Source organism: Pygocentrus nattereri, chromosome 19, assembly GCF_015220715.1.
Source record: "Pygocentrus nattereri isolate fPygNat1 chromosome 19, fPygNat1.pri, whole genome shotgun sequence".
Lineage (NCBI taxonomy): Eukaryota > Metazoa > Chordata > Actinopteri > Characiformes > Serrasalmidae > Pygocentrus > Pygocentrus nattereri.
The window spans coordinates 39643949-39659048 of NC_051229.1; the positions used below are offsets into that span (position 1 = coordinate 39643949).

At 43.4% G+C, this 15100-nt stretch overlaps 1 protein-coding gene across 1 annotated transcript in view; it reads left to right on the forward strand.

Moving 5' to 3' along the window:
* mchr2 (melanin concentrating hormone receptor 2) overlaps nt 1–15100 on the forward strand; it is a 28847-nt gene that overhangs the window by 10845 nt on the left and 2902 nt on the right. The window contains exons 2-5 of the mRNA XM_017725294.2: nt 41–250; nt 4546–4740; nt 5096–5215; nt 8531–8831. Coding sequence (XP_017580783.1) covers nt 41–250; nt 4546–4740; nt 5096–5215; nt 8531–8831 — 826 coding nt within the window. The remainder of the gene's footprint in view (nt 1–40; nt 251–4545; nt 4741–5095; nt 5216–8530; nt 8832–15100) is intronic.

Consider the following 15100-nt stretch of genomic DNA (forward strand, 5'->3'; position numbering starts at 1 on the left):
CCTCGATAAACTCCACTCACTGCAGCTCTGGTGATTCCAGGTCCAGTAAGAAGACCGTGCCAGACGTGTACGTGGGTAACCTGGCTGTAGCCGACCTCGTTCATGTGACTGTAATGCCCTTCCTCATCCATCAGTGGGCACGTGGGGGGCACTGGGTGTTCGGCAGCACCCTCTGCACCGTTATCACCTCCATGGACAACTGCAACCAAGTGGCATGCGCTGCGGTAATGACCGCTATGAGCCTGGACAGGTGGGTCGCACAGAAAATCATCACATTCTTTACTAAAACACGAAAATATGTCTGCTTGATTGTTTTAGTAGTGACAGCTCAAGGTTCCTCACTGACTTTCAGACTTTGGGACACATTTACTTCAAAGCACTGGGATCTAACTGCTCACCATGTGGCCATGAGGGACAGGGATGCAGCCCCACTTCCTGCTCTAGAGTGCTGGGGCGGGGCGACAATAAGGCTCCGCCTACAGACTGAGCCTCTTTCAGTAGTGACCTGAAAACGTGGGATAGCACTTTTTAAAATAGCTTTTTAATGTAAAAAATAAACTCATGATGAGTCGGAATATTTCAACCTGACTTTAAAAGGAAACGACCGATCTTAAAAACGGCGTAATTGTGTTATTAATTATTAATTATATTAATACTGTTATTATATTATTAAGTGCGTTTTTTGGGGTTGGTCTTGGACAGCCAATAGAAAAACCCTATAAACAATGATTTTTGTGTGTAATTAGCTTTTTACTATCTCAGTGAATTCCTTAGGTTTAAATAGATCAGGACACAATCACTGTAAATATCTAAGTTATGGAAACAGCTTTTTTGTAATATAATATATATTATATATAGAGCTATATAATAAAAAATTAGTCTAAACTAATTTGGTAAATTGGTCCACATAAATAAATAGAGGACTATGTTTATAGTCTACGCTTACGGTAAAAGTGTCATTTCAGCTCAGCTTTTTAACCATGTTTACACGGAGATCTACCACCATGGAAGCATGAAAGGAGTAGCTTTACAAACAGTTCCATTTCTGTTTTATGTGGTGCGTTAATTCTCTTAAGATGCTCATTTCTGCTTGTGACGCTTTAAGCTAGCGGGATTATCTCGTCTCGGTATTTGATTGAATGTATTTGCTCTGGTTTAAATACAGGCAGTTTAAGCTGGAACAGACATGAGATTAGCATATTCGCTAACACTTTCTATGAATGTCATGTTTGTAAGCATCTATAAACACATTCATAACATATTATATGTTCCCTCTCCAGACCTTCACTCCACAGTGACCTCACGCTCAAGTAAAACACTGTAAATCTCAGTAAATAAACTTTGCATTAAGTTTTACTTTATGCTCTCCAAGCTGGGACTGACTTCTCATAGTATAACATGTTATTAACATTACTTATAATGCATTATATTAACAATTCATCATGCATAATAAACATAGCTATAAAGTGTAATACAGTGTAGTGCATTTTTATAAATATTTATAACCATGTTTATAATGCCATATGAATGCACTATAACATGTTATAAATGTGCTTATCAATGTTTACAAATTCATAGAAAATGTTGCCACATATTCTACTATTATACAGCGTTACGGTAACTCCTTCTGTGAAGACCTGAGCTTTAAGTCTTTTATCGGTGCGTTAGCCTGTTAGCTGTGACACGAGACGACTTTAATGTGTCTCTTTACATTTTCGAATAACTTCAGCATCAAATCGACTTTCCAGACTCAAAATCCCCAAATGTTTCTTCAGCTCTGTCAAAAGGAAGTGTGGAGTAACGCTGGGGGACGTGTTGCGAAAGCGCTCATGTTCACAAAAACAAAGAACAGAAAGGACATAAAAAAAAACAAGTTCATAAAGTAAAACACAAAATGTTGAGTTTTTACATCATTTTCAGTTTTTAATACAGATCCAACAGAATTTACTAATCTTGTCCTCATTTTTTTGGAATTGGTTTTGAATATTCTTCAAGGTACACAACCCCCCCCCCCCCCCACCACACCCGTACAACCCCTCCCCACAAACACACCTTAGCTTTGATGCAGCTTTGCCCACTCTTGGCTTTCTCTCAATGAGCCTGATGAGGAGCCTGAGCCAGTCTCTAATTTCCCAGCAGACTTGGAGACGTGGAGAACACGGAGAACACGGAGAACACGGAGAACACTGCACACAAATATCCACGCGCTCGGTGATTGACTAATTCAGTGAATTCAGATTCCTTCAGTTCCACCTGTTGCTGACGCAGGTGATGACCCCCGCCCCCCCTATTAAAGCGAGAGACTTTATCGGTTTATGAGAAACACCTGTGGCAGTGAAATCTCAGTTTGCCGAGCATCTCGAGGCCGACGGCGGTTCTTTTCCAGACAGACTGGAGGACCTGATTAGAGTTTTTGGCCTCAGGACTGATTGTATCCAGGCAAGTGCTAAATCCTATCGGTGGAGATTCTCCGGGACGCATTCAGACTAAAGCAGTTCTGCCATTTTCTCCGTGGTCTCAGCTGTCAACAAAAAAAAAAGTTTATTTATTTATTTATTTATTTGTGTGGCAGTTCTCGATCGGTCTGCTCCAGTTCACGTCTGCTGACCTTTTAGACGAGAGCGTCTCGTGGGATTTCCTGTTTCCGGGGAGAAATTCAGCACAATCACAGGAAAATGAGGCCACCTGCATCATTTCTGCACATCCCACACCCCACAATGCATTGGTCTTATTAATGTGTCAATGTGTTTGAGCACTTTGAGGATAAAGCTGGCTTTACACGGTGAAACCTTCATGCACCTGGTTGCATGTTGTGAGTTGCCTGCAACATAATTACTTAACACCTTCAGATGCTCCACTGGTTACACGGTGCTCATATTTTTTATTCTCTGTATCGTTCTTGCTGTATTGGTCAAAGAATGTTGGAGATGGAGCTGCCGGGTAGAAGGAGAAGAGGTAGACCTCAGAGAAGGTTTATGGATGTAGTGAAGGTGGACATGGAGATGGTTGGTGTGAAAGTAGAGGAGGCAGTGGACAGGGCAAGATGGAGGCAGATGATCCGCTGTGGCGACCCCTAAAGGGAGCAGCCGAAAGAAGAAGAAGAAGAAGAAGAAGAAGATCGTTCTTGCTGTATAAAGTCATTTTATAATGTGTTTTATACACACATGCGGTACGTTTATCATCTGTGTAGTGTGGTTTCAGTGGCTGTTGCCGTTTTTATGTTCATTAACTACATATTTGACTCTTTTGATCTGCTCTGTGTTTGTTCATTCTTTGAAAATCACTGTTTAAGTAGCTGTTACCGTTAAGTTGTTACCTCGTTACCTCTAAGTTGTTATGCTTGAGATGATTAGGGCTGTTTCAGGTGAGCAGTGCGCCGAGGACAGTTCTTCTTCAGCCTCTAATAAACCATCATCTGTACATCCACACTCTCAGCTTTGGCCTTTAAATGCCACTGGACTTAAGCTGCCCCGGTACCAGAGGGTCATCTGAGAGGAGCTGCTGCTTCAGACTTTAGAGTCGTAGCTTTATCACATCATTTTCTGTCACAGAACAGTGTTTATTTAGGAACTAAAGTGATTGACAGGTCTGTGGATGAAGTAGGAGCTGTTTGAGGAGTGTTAACGCCATTTAGAGCAGCATTTGTTTTGAGAAACCCATTCGTTTGTTGTCGTGTTTCACTTGTGGAACTTGTGAAAAATGAAGACCACCAACCTTACTAAATCTAATCTGAGGGTCTCCTTCTCAATCGCCCGGTAAACCATTTTCTCGTCCACTAATGCAGTGAAATGAGTCCTGCAATGTTGGTTGATGTGATCAGCACTTTGATTGATTCTTTCGCTCTTCTCACTCAGAAAAGGTTCACAAGTGTGCATCAGAACGACAGGCAGCACTGGAATCAGCTACATATTTGCAGCATCGATGGACTTTTTTTCACTAGAAATGGAACCGGGTAAAACCGGGTCTTCCACAGTGGATCATTTGCATGTCGCTGTTGTCTGAAGGAAAAACATACTGTACTTTTAATGTACGTCATTGGACCCAGACTTCTTCCCAAGTCATTTTGAGCTGTTTGTTTTGGTGCATTCATCTTGAAATTTACCCACAAGGTGAAGGACAACAGGCGCTGGAAAAATGAAAAACAGGCGCTGGAAAAGTGAAAAACAGGCGCTGGAAAAGTGAAAAACAGCCGCTGGAAAAGTGAAAAACAGGCGCTGGAAAAGTGAAAAACAGGCGCTGAAAAACTGAAAAATGACAGAAATGGAGATACGAGGTTTTCTTCCAACAACAGTGATAAACAACACAGTAGATCATGTGTTTCTCAATATGCCCTCAAGTTTCGTGTTTTCCCTAAATTCACATTAGGATGGGTGTCCAGATACAGTCTGTTCCATAACGAGCAGCTATTAAAGCTATTAAACCTCCATTACTTGCTAAGCTAAACTAGCCTCGTAGACTCAGAGCAAAATTCAGACTCTGAACATCTGTAGAGGGAAATCTGTGTGAATTAGATTTTTACTGAACTGTTCCATGGCTCCACTGTAGGTATCTGGCTCTGGTCCATCCTTTCCGTCTGATGAGCCTGCGGACGAGGTCCAGGACGATCCGCATCAATCTGTTAGTGTGGGTGACGTCCGTCATCATGGTGCTGCCGGCCTGGCTGCACTCCAAAGTGATCCGCTTCAGAGACGGGCTGGAGAGCTGCTCCCTCAACCTGGTGTCCCCCAGAGAGGTGCTGTGGTAAGAACTTCAGTTGATCCTCCAGTGCAGAGCTGAGAAGGGGAAGCGAAGGGTGCAGATTTAGTGTGTGTTAATTTCATGATGAATAAACCAAAGAAACAGACCGAAGTGACTGATTACATTGACCTGCATTAAAACTAAAGTATGTTTTATTCCTTCTACTGTGAACTTCTGCTTTTGGAGATATAAAGTTTTGTTCTCACAGCAGTTAAATAGTCGATATACACGCATGACCTCATGCATCATTCTGTAGTTGTAGTTATGCTGTGTGACCAGAAACTGGCCACTGATGAAATCATGCTTTGACAGATGGTCACCGTCTCTAACTTTACTGAACTGAAAACAATGTGTGCAGGTACACACTCTACCAGACCGTGACGTCCTTCTTCCTCCCTTTACCCCTCATCCTCACCTGCTACATCCTCATCCTCTGTTACACTTGGAGAATGTATCGCAAGAACAAGCAGGCTCGCAGGTGCGTGACCTTCACTCCAGGTGTGTGTGTTGTGTTGTTTCCATGCTGGCTGAGGAATTTGACGCCGTATGGGCTGAGGGTGACTTTCCCCATGTGGCTCAGAGGCTTCCATCACAGATACGAGGCCCACCAGGCTGACTGGGATCTTCCCCAGCAGATAAGGACTCTTTCCGGGCTATGAGGCCCACCAGGCCGGCAGTTTGGCAAACACTGCGTCCAGCGTTGGGAAAAGTACTTTTAAAAAGTAGTAAATATCCTTATTATATAAATATCCTACATTCAGTAATGAATTCCATTATCATACATATCACATTCAGAATACATTTACATCTTAAAGAGCACATATAAAACAGCTGTTCTGCATCATCGTTTGTTTATTTTTTGTCTGTAAGAATTCTGGGTTGTGAATTTCTAATAATTTTTGTATTTAATGGAAATGAATAACGCAGATCAACATGAGCGCATGAGAACCATGATGAAAGCCCAGAATGCTCAGGTTATTTAAATCAGCTCTGTTTATTGCATTTAAGTCTCCAACAGAGCAGAAGCACATATGATCAGTTGTTGAAGACTAAGATCAACTTATTAACCCCTTCAAATCTCACGTTACATACTAAGACTTTCATTAACTACAGGGACTTCAGTACAAACTAATGGAGCTATTCTTAGGTCACAGAAGTGTGTAGTAAGACTTTGGGGAGCCACACCATGAAGGTGTGGGAAAGAGTTGTTGAAGCAAGGCTAAGGCGAGAGGTTCAGATCAGTGAGCAGCAGTTTGGTTTCATGCCCAGAAAGAGCACCACAGATGCATGTAGAAAAGAGGTGAAGAAGAAGGTGCAGGCAGGGTGGAGTGGGTGGAGACGGGTGTCAGGGCTGATGTGTGACAGAAGGATAGCAGCAAGAGTGAAAGGGAAGGTCTACAAGACAGCAGTGCGTCCTGCTATGATGGACGGTTTGGAGACTGTGGCTCTGTCTAAAAGACAGGAGGCTGAGCTGGAGGCGGCGGAGATGAAGATGCTGAGATTTTCGTTGGGAGTGACAAGGATGGACAAGATTAGAAATGAGCAGATCAGAGGGACGGTGAAGGTGGAGCAGTGTGGAGATAAAGCCAGAGAGGCCAGGTTGAGATGGTTTGGACATGTGTTGAGGAGGAATAGTGGATATATTGGGCAAAGAATGTTGGAGATGGAGCTGCCGGGTAGAAGGAGAAGAGGTAGACCTCAGAGAAGGTTTATGGATGTAGTGAAGGTGGACATGGAGATGGTTGGTGTGAAAGTAGAGGAGGCAGTGGATAGGGCAAGATGGAGGCAGATGATCCGCTGTGGCGACCCCTAAAGGGAGCAGCCGAAAGAAGAAGAAGAAGCAGGTCTGTCTTCAAAGGGATATGAAAAAGAGAGAGAGATTTTTTGTTTTTAATAACGGTGGATTTGCTCTGCACAGAACTGTGTTCTGAATACTGTCATATAATGTGGCTGTGATGCCTCCCAGCCTGAGAGATGTTCTCCCTCAGCTCAGCTCTCAGTCTGGGCCAGATCAGTGACTCTGTTCTGTGGTCTATGGAGTTTCTCTCCTCCTGGGAACTGTGTGTGAATTGGGTTGGTTTTGCTGATTGTGTATTTTGTTTCTATTGCAAAGTGTCCTGGGGTTAGTGAGGCACTGCAGGTGTGTTACCTCCACTGCAGGTGTGTTAGTAGATCAGTTAGTGCATAGATCAGTGTGTCCAGTCTCATCGCAGAGGGCAGATGTCACTGTGGGTTTTCCTTCCAACAAAGCAGAAGTGCAAATGGTCAGTTGTTGAAGACTGAGACCAACTGATAAAACAAGTGGGCTGCAAGAATGTTACTGCCATGGCAAGTGCAACACCTCCACTGCAGGTGTGTTACACCGACTGCAGGTGTGTTACTCCGACTGCAGGTGTGTTACTCCGACTGCAGGTGTGTTACTCCGACTGCAGGTGTGTTACTCCGACTGCAGGTGCCGCACCATAACTGCAGGTCTCTTACGGTGCTGATGCAGTTGCATTTGCTTCACTGAAGGTTTGTTACTTTCACTGTAAATGTGTTTCCTACAGTTCAAGTGTGTCGCCTTCACTGTAGGTGCCTTTCTCCAGTATTTTCAGCATCATTTGAGGTGCATTATCCTCCCTGCAGGGGCAGTACCTTCATTATATTTAATGCCAGTGTGTTACTGTCCCTCCACCCAGTCCCACCAGTCACTGTTACACAGGGAGCCCCTGAGGACAAACTGGACCTTGAATCCACTCGTTTAAAATGGATTCTTAATGAGCTCCTCATGGGGTTTTGCTAGAGGTGGGAGTTGGTCATACATATGGATGTTTAGCAAGAAATACAAGTGTATAAAAATCGGACATTCACATTAAGTGAAATAATTATATTTCATTAAAAATATGTTTTTTTTCTTTTTTCTTCAATATGTTAGAATATTTCCTGGCCTGCAATCAGATTAATGAATGTGTTTTAATAGAACTGGGCTTTTATACTCGGTGTTCTTCAGAGGGAACTAAAAAGCTCCTAATAATTATAAATAAATAAAAATATTTAATTTAGAAGTGTTTTTTAATAGTAGTGTACTGTACAGGTCAAAAGTTAGAAATCACTCGTCATGTGCACTAATGTTTTGTTATTTTATCTGTAGAAATATTGCAGTTATTGCATTTCACAAGCTTTAATCCTGGATATACATTTCATTGTAACTTCATTCTGGATACAAATTGTACCACAAAATCATTCCTACATATTCATCTTATTATATTTTATACTGAATATTAATGTGTTTTTGAAAACTTTCTCAATGTTTGTTATTATAACTTCACTAAGGTGTTTTTATTTATTTATGAATATTAATGTTCTGATGATATTTGTTATGGGTATAACTGAGTATAACTTCATTATGGGTATTATTTGTATTAGAACTATTCATTCTGATTATTAATGTTTTATAGTTTTATTCTGGATTTTAATTTTATGATGACAATGTGGATTTTGATGTCATTTTATTTTAAACATTAAGGTTAATCTGTTATAGCTTATCTATCATAGCTTTGTTCTAGTATTAGAATTGTGGTATAAATTATGAATAATTTTATTGCAACTTCATTGTGGATGTTAATTTAATCAGAGCTTCATTTTTTGACGCTGAGCTTTGGTCAGTGGTCGTGGTCGCCTGTGAGGTTGTATCATCATGTTACAGTAATTTGATAGATGTTTATTTTGGTTGTGGTCATTTGAAGCGCATTCGTCTCGTATAGCTCAGCATGTGTGAATCTCCTGATTGCACCTGTTCTCTTTTTTCCAGGTACAGCACCAGCGTGCCACGTCAGCGCGTGGTCCGACTCACCAAGATGGTTCTGGTGCTGGTGGCCGTGTTTTTGGTCAGCGTGGCACCGTATAACGTCCTGCAGTTGGTCAACCTGCAGGTGCTGCGGCCCTCGCTGGCCTACCACACCTGCTACTACCTGAGCGTGTGTCTGAGTTACGCCTCCAGCAGCATCAACCCCTTCATCTACATCTCCCTCAGCGGACACTTCCGCCGTCGCATGGTCTGCCGCGATGCCCCGAGCGTGCCCAGTGGCGGGGAGCAGAAGGCCGAGACACGGGTCAGCTTCTGAGCCTCTACTGTGAAAAAACAGACATGTTGACAGTTTGTTTGCTGAAGTTTCAGATGTTTATAACGCTCTATAATAATCATAAGACACATGGTTGAGGTGCATTACAGGAAGTGTAGAGGGTGACGCAGCGGCTGTCGTTTCGTTTCAAAGCTCATCCACTGCGTGTCCATTCATGGGAGTTTATTCCTTCTTTTGCTGCAGTAACAGCCTCTACTCTTCCGAGAAGGCCTTACAGTAGATGTTGGAACATTGCTGTGAGGTTTTGATTGCGTTCAGCTTAGCATTAGTAAATGGAGTCAGTCCAGAGAACACAGAGAATGTTCCACTGCCCAGTGCTGAGTGTGTGTGTGTGTGTGGGGGGGGGGGGGGGTGGGGGGTGTATGCCCTCTGTCCAATGTTTGGCATTGGGTTTGATGTTTTTGGCTCATGTGCAGCTGCTCCACAGTGTCCCATTCAATTTGCAGTGCTTGATGGACGTAAGACAAGCCGTGGTTACATAATTGGACATATTTGTCAGAAATGGGAACAAGTGGTGCATAAACTAATTTGATGGGGTGTCTGGATACTTTGGGCCCCCGTGTGGGACCTACCGGCCATTCCCGTGTAATCCATGTAACGGAGAGGAACTGAAGAAGGCAGAGGAGTTTGATTAGTTAGCCAGTTGAAGATTAATTATAATAGACAGCTCTTTGTATCAGTGGCTGGTGTTGGACTGGGGTTGAATTGGTTGAATTGGTTTATATATGAATGGTTGGCCCACTGATTAATGATGTTACACATTTAAATCACACGTGCGCGGTGAACTGATAATGGAGGGCTCCGTATAATGTTAGCAGCCATGAAGGAACTCGAATGGCTCCCCTTCCTCCTGATTTCCAATTCATTCTCTGCCTGTGGAGGTGAAACACTGGAGCAGAGGTTCAATACTGAACCCACCAGCTGTCCATCACACAGAGGGAAGTCATGAAGTGTCACACTGTTATTGTGAAATAACCGTTTCTGTGTATTGAGCTCTTTCAAAAGGTCAGACAAGCAGAGTCTCCTGTCAACATGGAGAAGAGCAGAGAATATAGAGTAAAGCAGAGACTCACCGGCCACTTGCTTACATACAGCCTCCACGTCCATTTTACCGGCTCCACTTACCAGCACTGTGCAAACTCCACCCGTCAGTTATTTCATTCCAAATGCACGCAGTTCACGTTCAGGAGAGGAGATTAGATATTAGATAAGGAAGAAGAAAGTGGAAGTACAATTTAAATACGTTTTATAATAAAACACAAAAAGAGATTCACACCTCTGGTGTTTTAACAGCAGCTGAATGCTAATCAATACTTTTAGATAGATATTATAATATATATTAATAGATATTTTTAAGCTTGGTTATAAAAGCAGTCCCAGACAGGGCGCATCTAATGTCACTTGGGAGATCGTTATTCATTTCTTATTCATATTCTGACCATTCAAGGCTTTAAAACACACCAGTGGCATTTTGATTAAACTGCACTGGGAGCCGAATAAAAAGAAGGCGAAAGAAAAAAACGATGAAAATTACAGAAAATAATGAGACTTCTGACTGTCCAGGACCTGGTGGAGCACCAAACTGACACCATCAGAAAAACAGGACATTTACCTTTGAGAGATGTGAGGAAATCCAGCTCCATTCCTGCTTCAGATCTGAAACAGTCCAGGATATTTCTGGATTATAATCCAGGGGTCTGTCCATCCCTGTGGGAAGACACTGTAGGCCTAAACGATGTAAGAGAGGAAAGACGATGGACAAAAGAATTTGGAAATCAAACAATCAAGCTGCTGATATTCTCACAACAACAGACTGACCACCTCAGAGTCCAGACCTCAACACCACTGAATGGGTTTGATTACTTCAGAAAATCATCAACCAGCTTCTAAGACTGAACTTTGGAGCTGTGAAAATCATTCCTGCAGATTTGTTTGAAAGACTGAAAAGAAGCTTTAATGAAAGTGTGGACAAATATAACAATGGTTCTTTATCTAGTTGCTGAGGGTTCAGTGTAATTTGCCAATGTTGTGAGACGAACACTGTGACACCAAACAACCACACAGCGAGTAGCGCAGCTGCACTGCGGGTTGGCAGACCGTCACTACAGGTGCTGCTACAAAGTTGTCCAGCTACTATCACAAACATTAGCTAACGGCAAAACCAGCACAACCTCGTTCTGTGAAGCAGCGGAAATAAGTTAATGCTGTCCAGGAACAGAGTCGCCCCTCATCCCTTCTCATGCCTTTAACTCTCTACCAGGCTAAAGTCTTGTTTAGCTTCTTGTCCGAACTTTCCAGTTTCACCTTAAATGGTGCAGCAGGTACTCTTCTGAGCAGGAAGGCCCCTGTTGCTGATTGGCTGGAGGAGTACTGTGTGGCTCCATTCGATGCCATTCCCTCGCTTATTACAAAGCCACGGCTGGACAGCTAGTGGACGGTGATGTGACATTCACTGAAAATAAATGAATGAGGGGGCGAGACTTTTGCACAGTACAGTAGGTGTAACAGTAGGTTCTGTAATTACAGACCGCAGCCCATTAAGCTCTCGTTTACCTCCTTCATTAATGAGCAGGACCTCCACACGACCCCCACTGAGCAAGTGACACAGAAGGACGTCGGCATGTTAGGTGTGTGTGCTGCACAGACCACACACAGCATTGTTACTGGACTTTTAAACACCTCAGTGTCACTGCTGGACTAAGAATAGTCAAACAACCAAGAATATCCAGCATTCTGACCCCTAATGAAGAGCTGGAGGACGAGCTCTTACAAAATGTTCTAATGAAACTACGTTTACCTAAAGGAGCATTTCCTAGGGCCTTTTTTCAACAGGGCAAGCTGCACTTTATGGCCAAAAGTTTTGGACACCCCTCCTAATGATGGAGTCCAGGTGTTTCAGCCACAGCCATTGCTAACAGGTGGATAACACTGTCTCTGGAGGCTGCAGGGCTGTGACTTCAAACATTGGCAATAGAATAAGTTGCACTGAAGAGCTCGGTGACTTTAAACATGGCTCCGTCATAGGATGTCGCCTGTGCCGCGAGTCAGTCTGAGAAATGTCTGTCTTGCTGCTCGTCAACTATGCTGTAATTGGGAAATGGACCAACCAACAGCAGCTCAGGCGAGGGGTCTGCACTCCCAGGGGATTATTGGTGGACTCGCAGTAACTGCCACAGTATCTTGCAGCGCAGCACTAATTTGCTGTGTTGTGTGCAGGACCAGCCAGGTAACCAGGCCACCCAGGCAGGAGCAGATGAAGCACAGGGTAAGAGAAATCCCACAAATGAACCCTTTAACCTTCCAGGCTTAGTACATTCTAATGCTTACTATTCAGCAAGTACAGGGACTTCAGTGCAAACGAATGGAGCTAGTCTTAGATTATAGAAGTGAAGGATGATCTCGCAATTAAAGTACATAATATACATCTTATCTAATATCACAGTGGAGCCTTCAGTCCGACAGCCACAGCTTCAGAGCAAAACACCAAAGATTCCCGCGCTGTGGTTTGAGAGGGTAATGGTAAAAAGATGGTGGTGAAGTTACTCACAGTGAGCCGGATGACCACGACTGACCTGTTATTTCAGCAGAGGACAATGTTTTAGTGAATAGATTCTGTTAGATACTGGATACCAGTTCGCCTGAACGAGCAGGAGTGAGGAATCACACAGTCTGATGGGTGAACCTGTGATCTAGCAGAATGGTCGCGAAAGGGCCCAACTCCATTCCATATTCATGTCTTTTCAGGAAGCTTATATAGGTGTGATGCTCAGATGCCCTCGTTCACTGCCGATATGTGGTGAGCGGTGTCCCAATTCAGGGGCTGCATCCTTCGAATGACACGGTCTGTGTAGGTGTGTCCTTCGAAGGCTGTTCATACCCGTGTAGGCTGAACCCAATGAGACAGTTTATGGTGGGTTTGCTTCACAGCACCGCCGTTCCAGTCCTGACCACTGCGTCCCGAAATGCTGCTTCTGTCAAGTTCTTTTAAAGTTCTTTAAAATGAAGAAACTTTGATTTGAGGTTTTTTTTTCTTCATACTTTAGAGCTGGAGATGCTTCACCGCTGGCATCTGCACCGGTACATGACGCATCTCAGACTGACGAGTGATTTTTTCACATTTGTGTCGTTCACTATTACACTCAGTACTCAGAACCCAGTACTTACAGTGTTAATCCTCGCCGGCGCACGCTGAACCTCGGGATATGTTGGCTGGCGATGGATCCGCCTGTTGGATTCTTTGTCGCCATGTTAAAGGACAGATTTCTCGGCCACACATGAAGTCGTATTATCAGCATTACATCACTGAGCTACAGTATCTGTGTAATTTCACCTCAGTAAGTGTCGTTATATTGACCTCAGAAGTCGAACGCACAAATGCCTGATGTTTACTGGAGTGTTTTGTAAATGTTTGTGTCCAGACACTTCATCAAGTCTACCTCCTCGTTTCTCCGCTCACTGTCCACTTCATCAGCTCCGCTGACCGTTTAGTTCCACTCTGTAGTTCTACAGTTACAGACTGTAGTCCATCTGTTCCTCTGATACTCTGTTACCCTGTTCTTCAGTGGTCAGGACCCCCATGGACCCTCACAGAGCAGGTACTATTTGGGTGGTGGGTCATTCTCAGCACTGCAGTAACACTGATGTGGTGGTGGTGTGATAGTGTGTGTTGTGCTGGTCTGAGTGGATCAGACACAGCAGTGCTGCTGGAGTTTTTAAACACCTCAGTGTCGCTGCTGGACTGAGAATAGTTCACCAACCAAAAACATCCAGCCAGCAGCGTCCTGTGGGCAGCGTCCTGTGGGCAGCGTCCTGTGGGCAGCGTCCTGTGACCACTGATGAAGGACTAGAGGATGACCAACACAAACTGTGCAGCAGCAGATGAGCTGTTGTCTCTGACTTTACATCTGCAAGGTGGACTGACAAGGTAGGAGTGTCTAATAGAGTGGACAGTGAGTGGACGCAGCGTTTAAAAACTCCAGCAGCACTCCTGTGTCTGATCCACTCGCACCAGCTCCACTAACACACTAACAACCCATTTGGAAAAAAAATATATGAATTTTTATATATTAGAAATACATTTCAAACTTACTGCGGTCGATGCTGAAATACATTCAAACACTAAAATGTATTTCAGAATACTTTACCATATTAACCAAATATAGTTTATCAGCTCCATCTGAAAGTGGAGGAACATCTCCAGAATCCTGTTTGATGCTCTTCACTGTCTGATTCCTTTAGAAATGAGTTTATCAGCTCCGTCTGAAAGTGGAGGAACATCTCCAGAATCCTGTCTGATGCTCTTCACTGTCTGATTCCTTTAGAAATGAGTTTATCAGCTCCGTCTGAAAGTGGATTAACATCTCCAGAATCCTGTCTGATGCTCTTCACTGTCTGATTCCTTTAGAAATGAGCTTATCAGCTCCATCTGAAAGTGGAGGAACATCTCCAGAATCCTGTCTGATGCTCTTCACTGTCTGATTCCTTTAGAAATTAGTTTATCAGCTCCATCTGAAAGTGGAGGAACATCTCCAGAATCCTGTCTGATGCTCTTCACTGTCTGATTCCTTTAGAAATGAGTTTATCAGCTCCATCTGAAAGTGGAGGAACATCTCCAGAATCCTGTTTGATGCTCTTCACTGTCTGATTCCTTTAGAAATGAGTTTATCAGCTCCGTCTGAAAGTGGAGGAACATCTCCAGAATCCTGTCTGATGCTCTTCACTGTCTGATTCCTTTAGAAATGAGTTTATCAGCTCCATCTGAAAGTGGAGGAACATCTCCAGAATCCTGTCTGATGCTCTTCACTGTCTGATTCCTTTAGAAATGAGTTTATCAGCTCCGTCTGAAAGTGGAGGAACATCTCCAGAATCCTGTCTGATGCTCTTCACTGTCTGATTCCTTTAGAAATGAGTTTATCAGCTCCATCTGAAAGTGGAGGAACATCTCCAGAATCCTGTCTGATGCTCTTCACTGTCTGATTCCTTTAGAAATGAGTTTATCAGCTCCGTCTGAAAGTGGATTAACATCTCCAGAATCCTGTCTGATGCTCTTCACTGTCTGATTCCTTTAGAAATGAGCTTATCAGCTCCATCTGAAAGTGGAGGAACATCTCCAGAATCCTGTCTGATGCTCTTCACTGTCTGATTCCTTTAGAAATTAGTTTATCAGCTCCATCTGAAAGTGGAGGAACATCTCCAGAATCCTGTCTGATGCTCTTCACTGTCTGATTCCTTTAGAAATG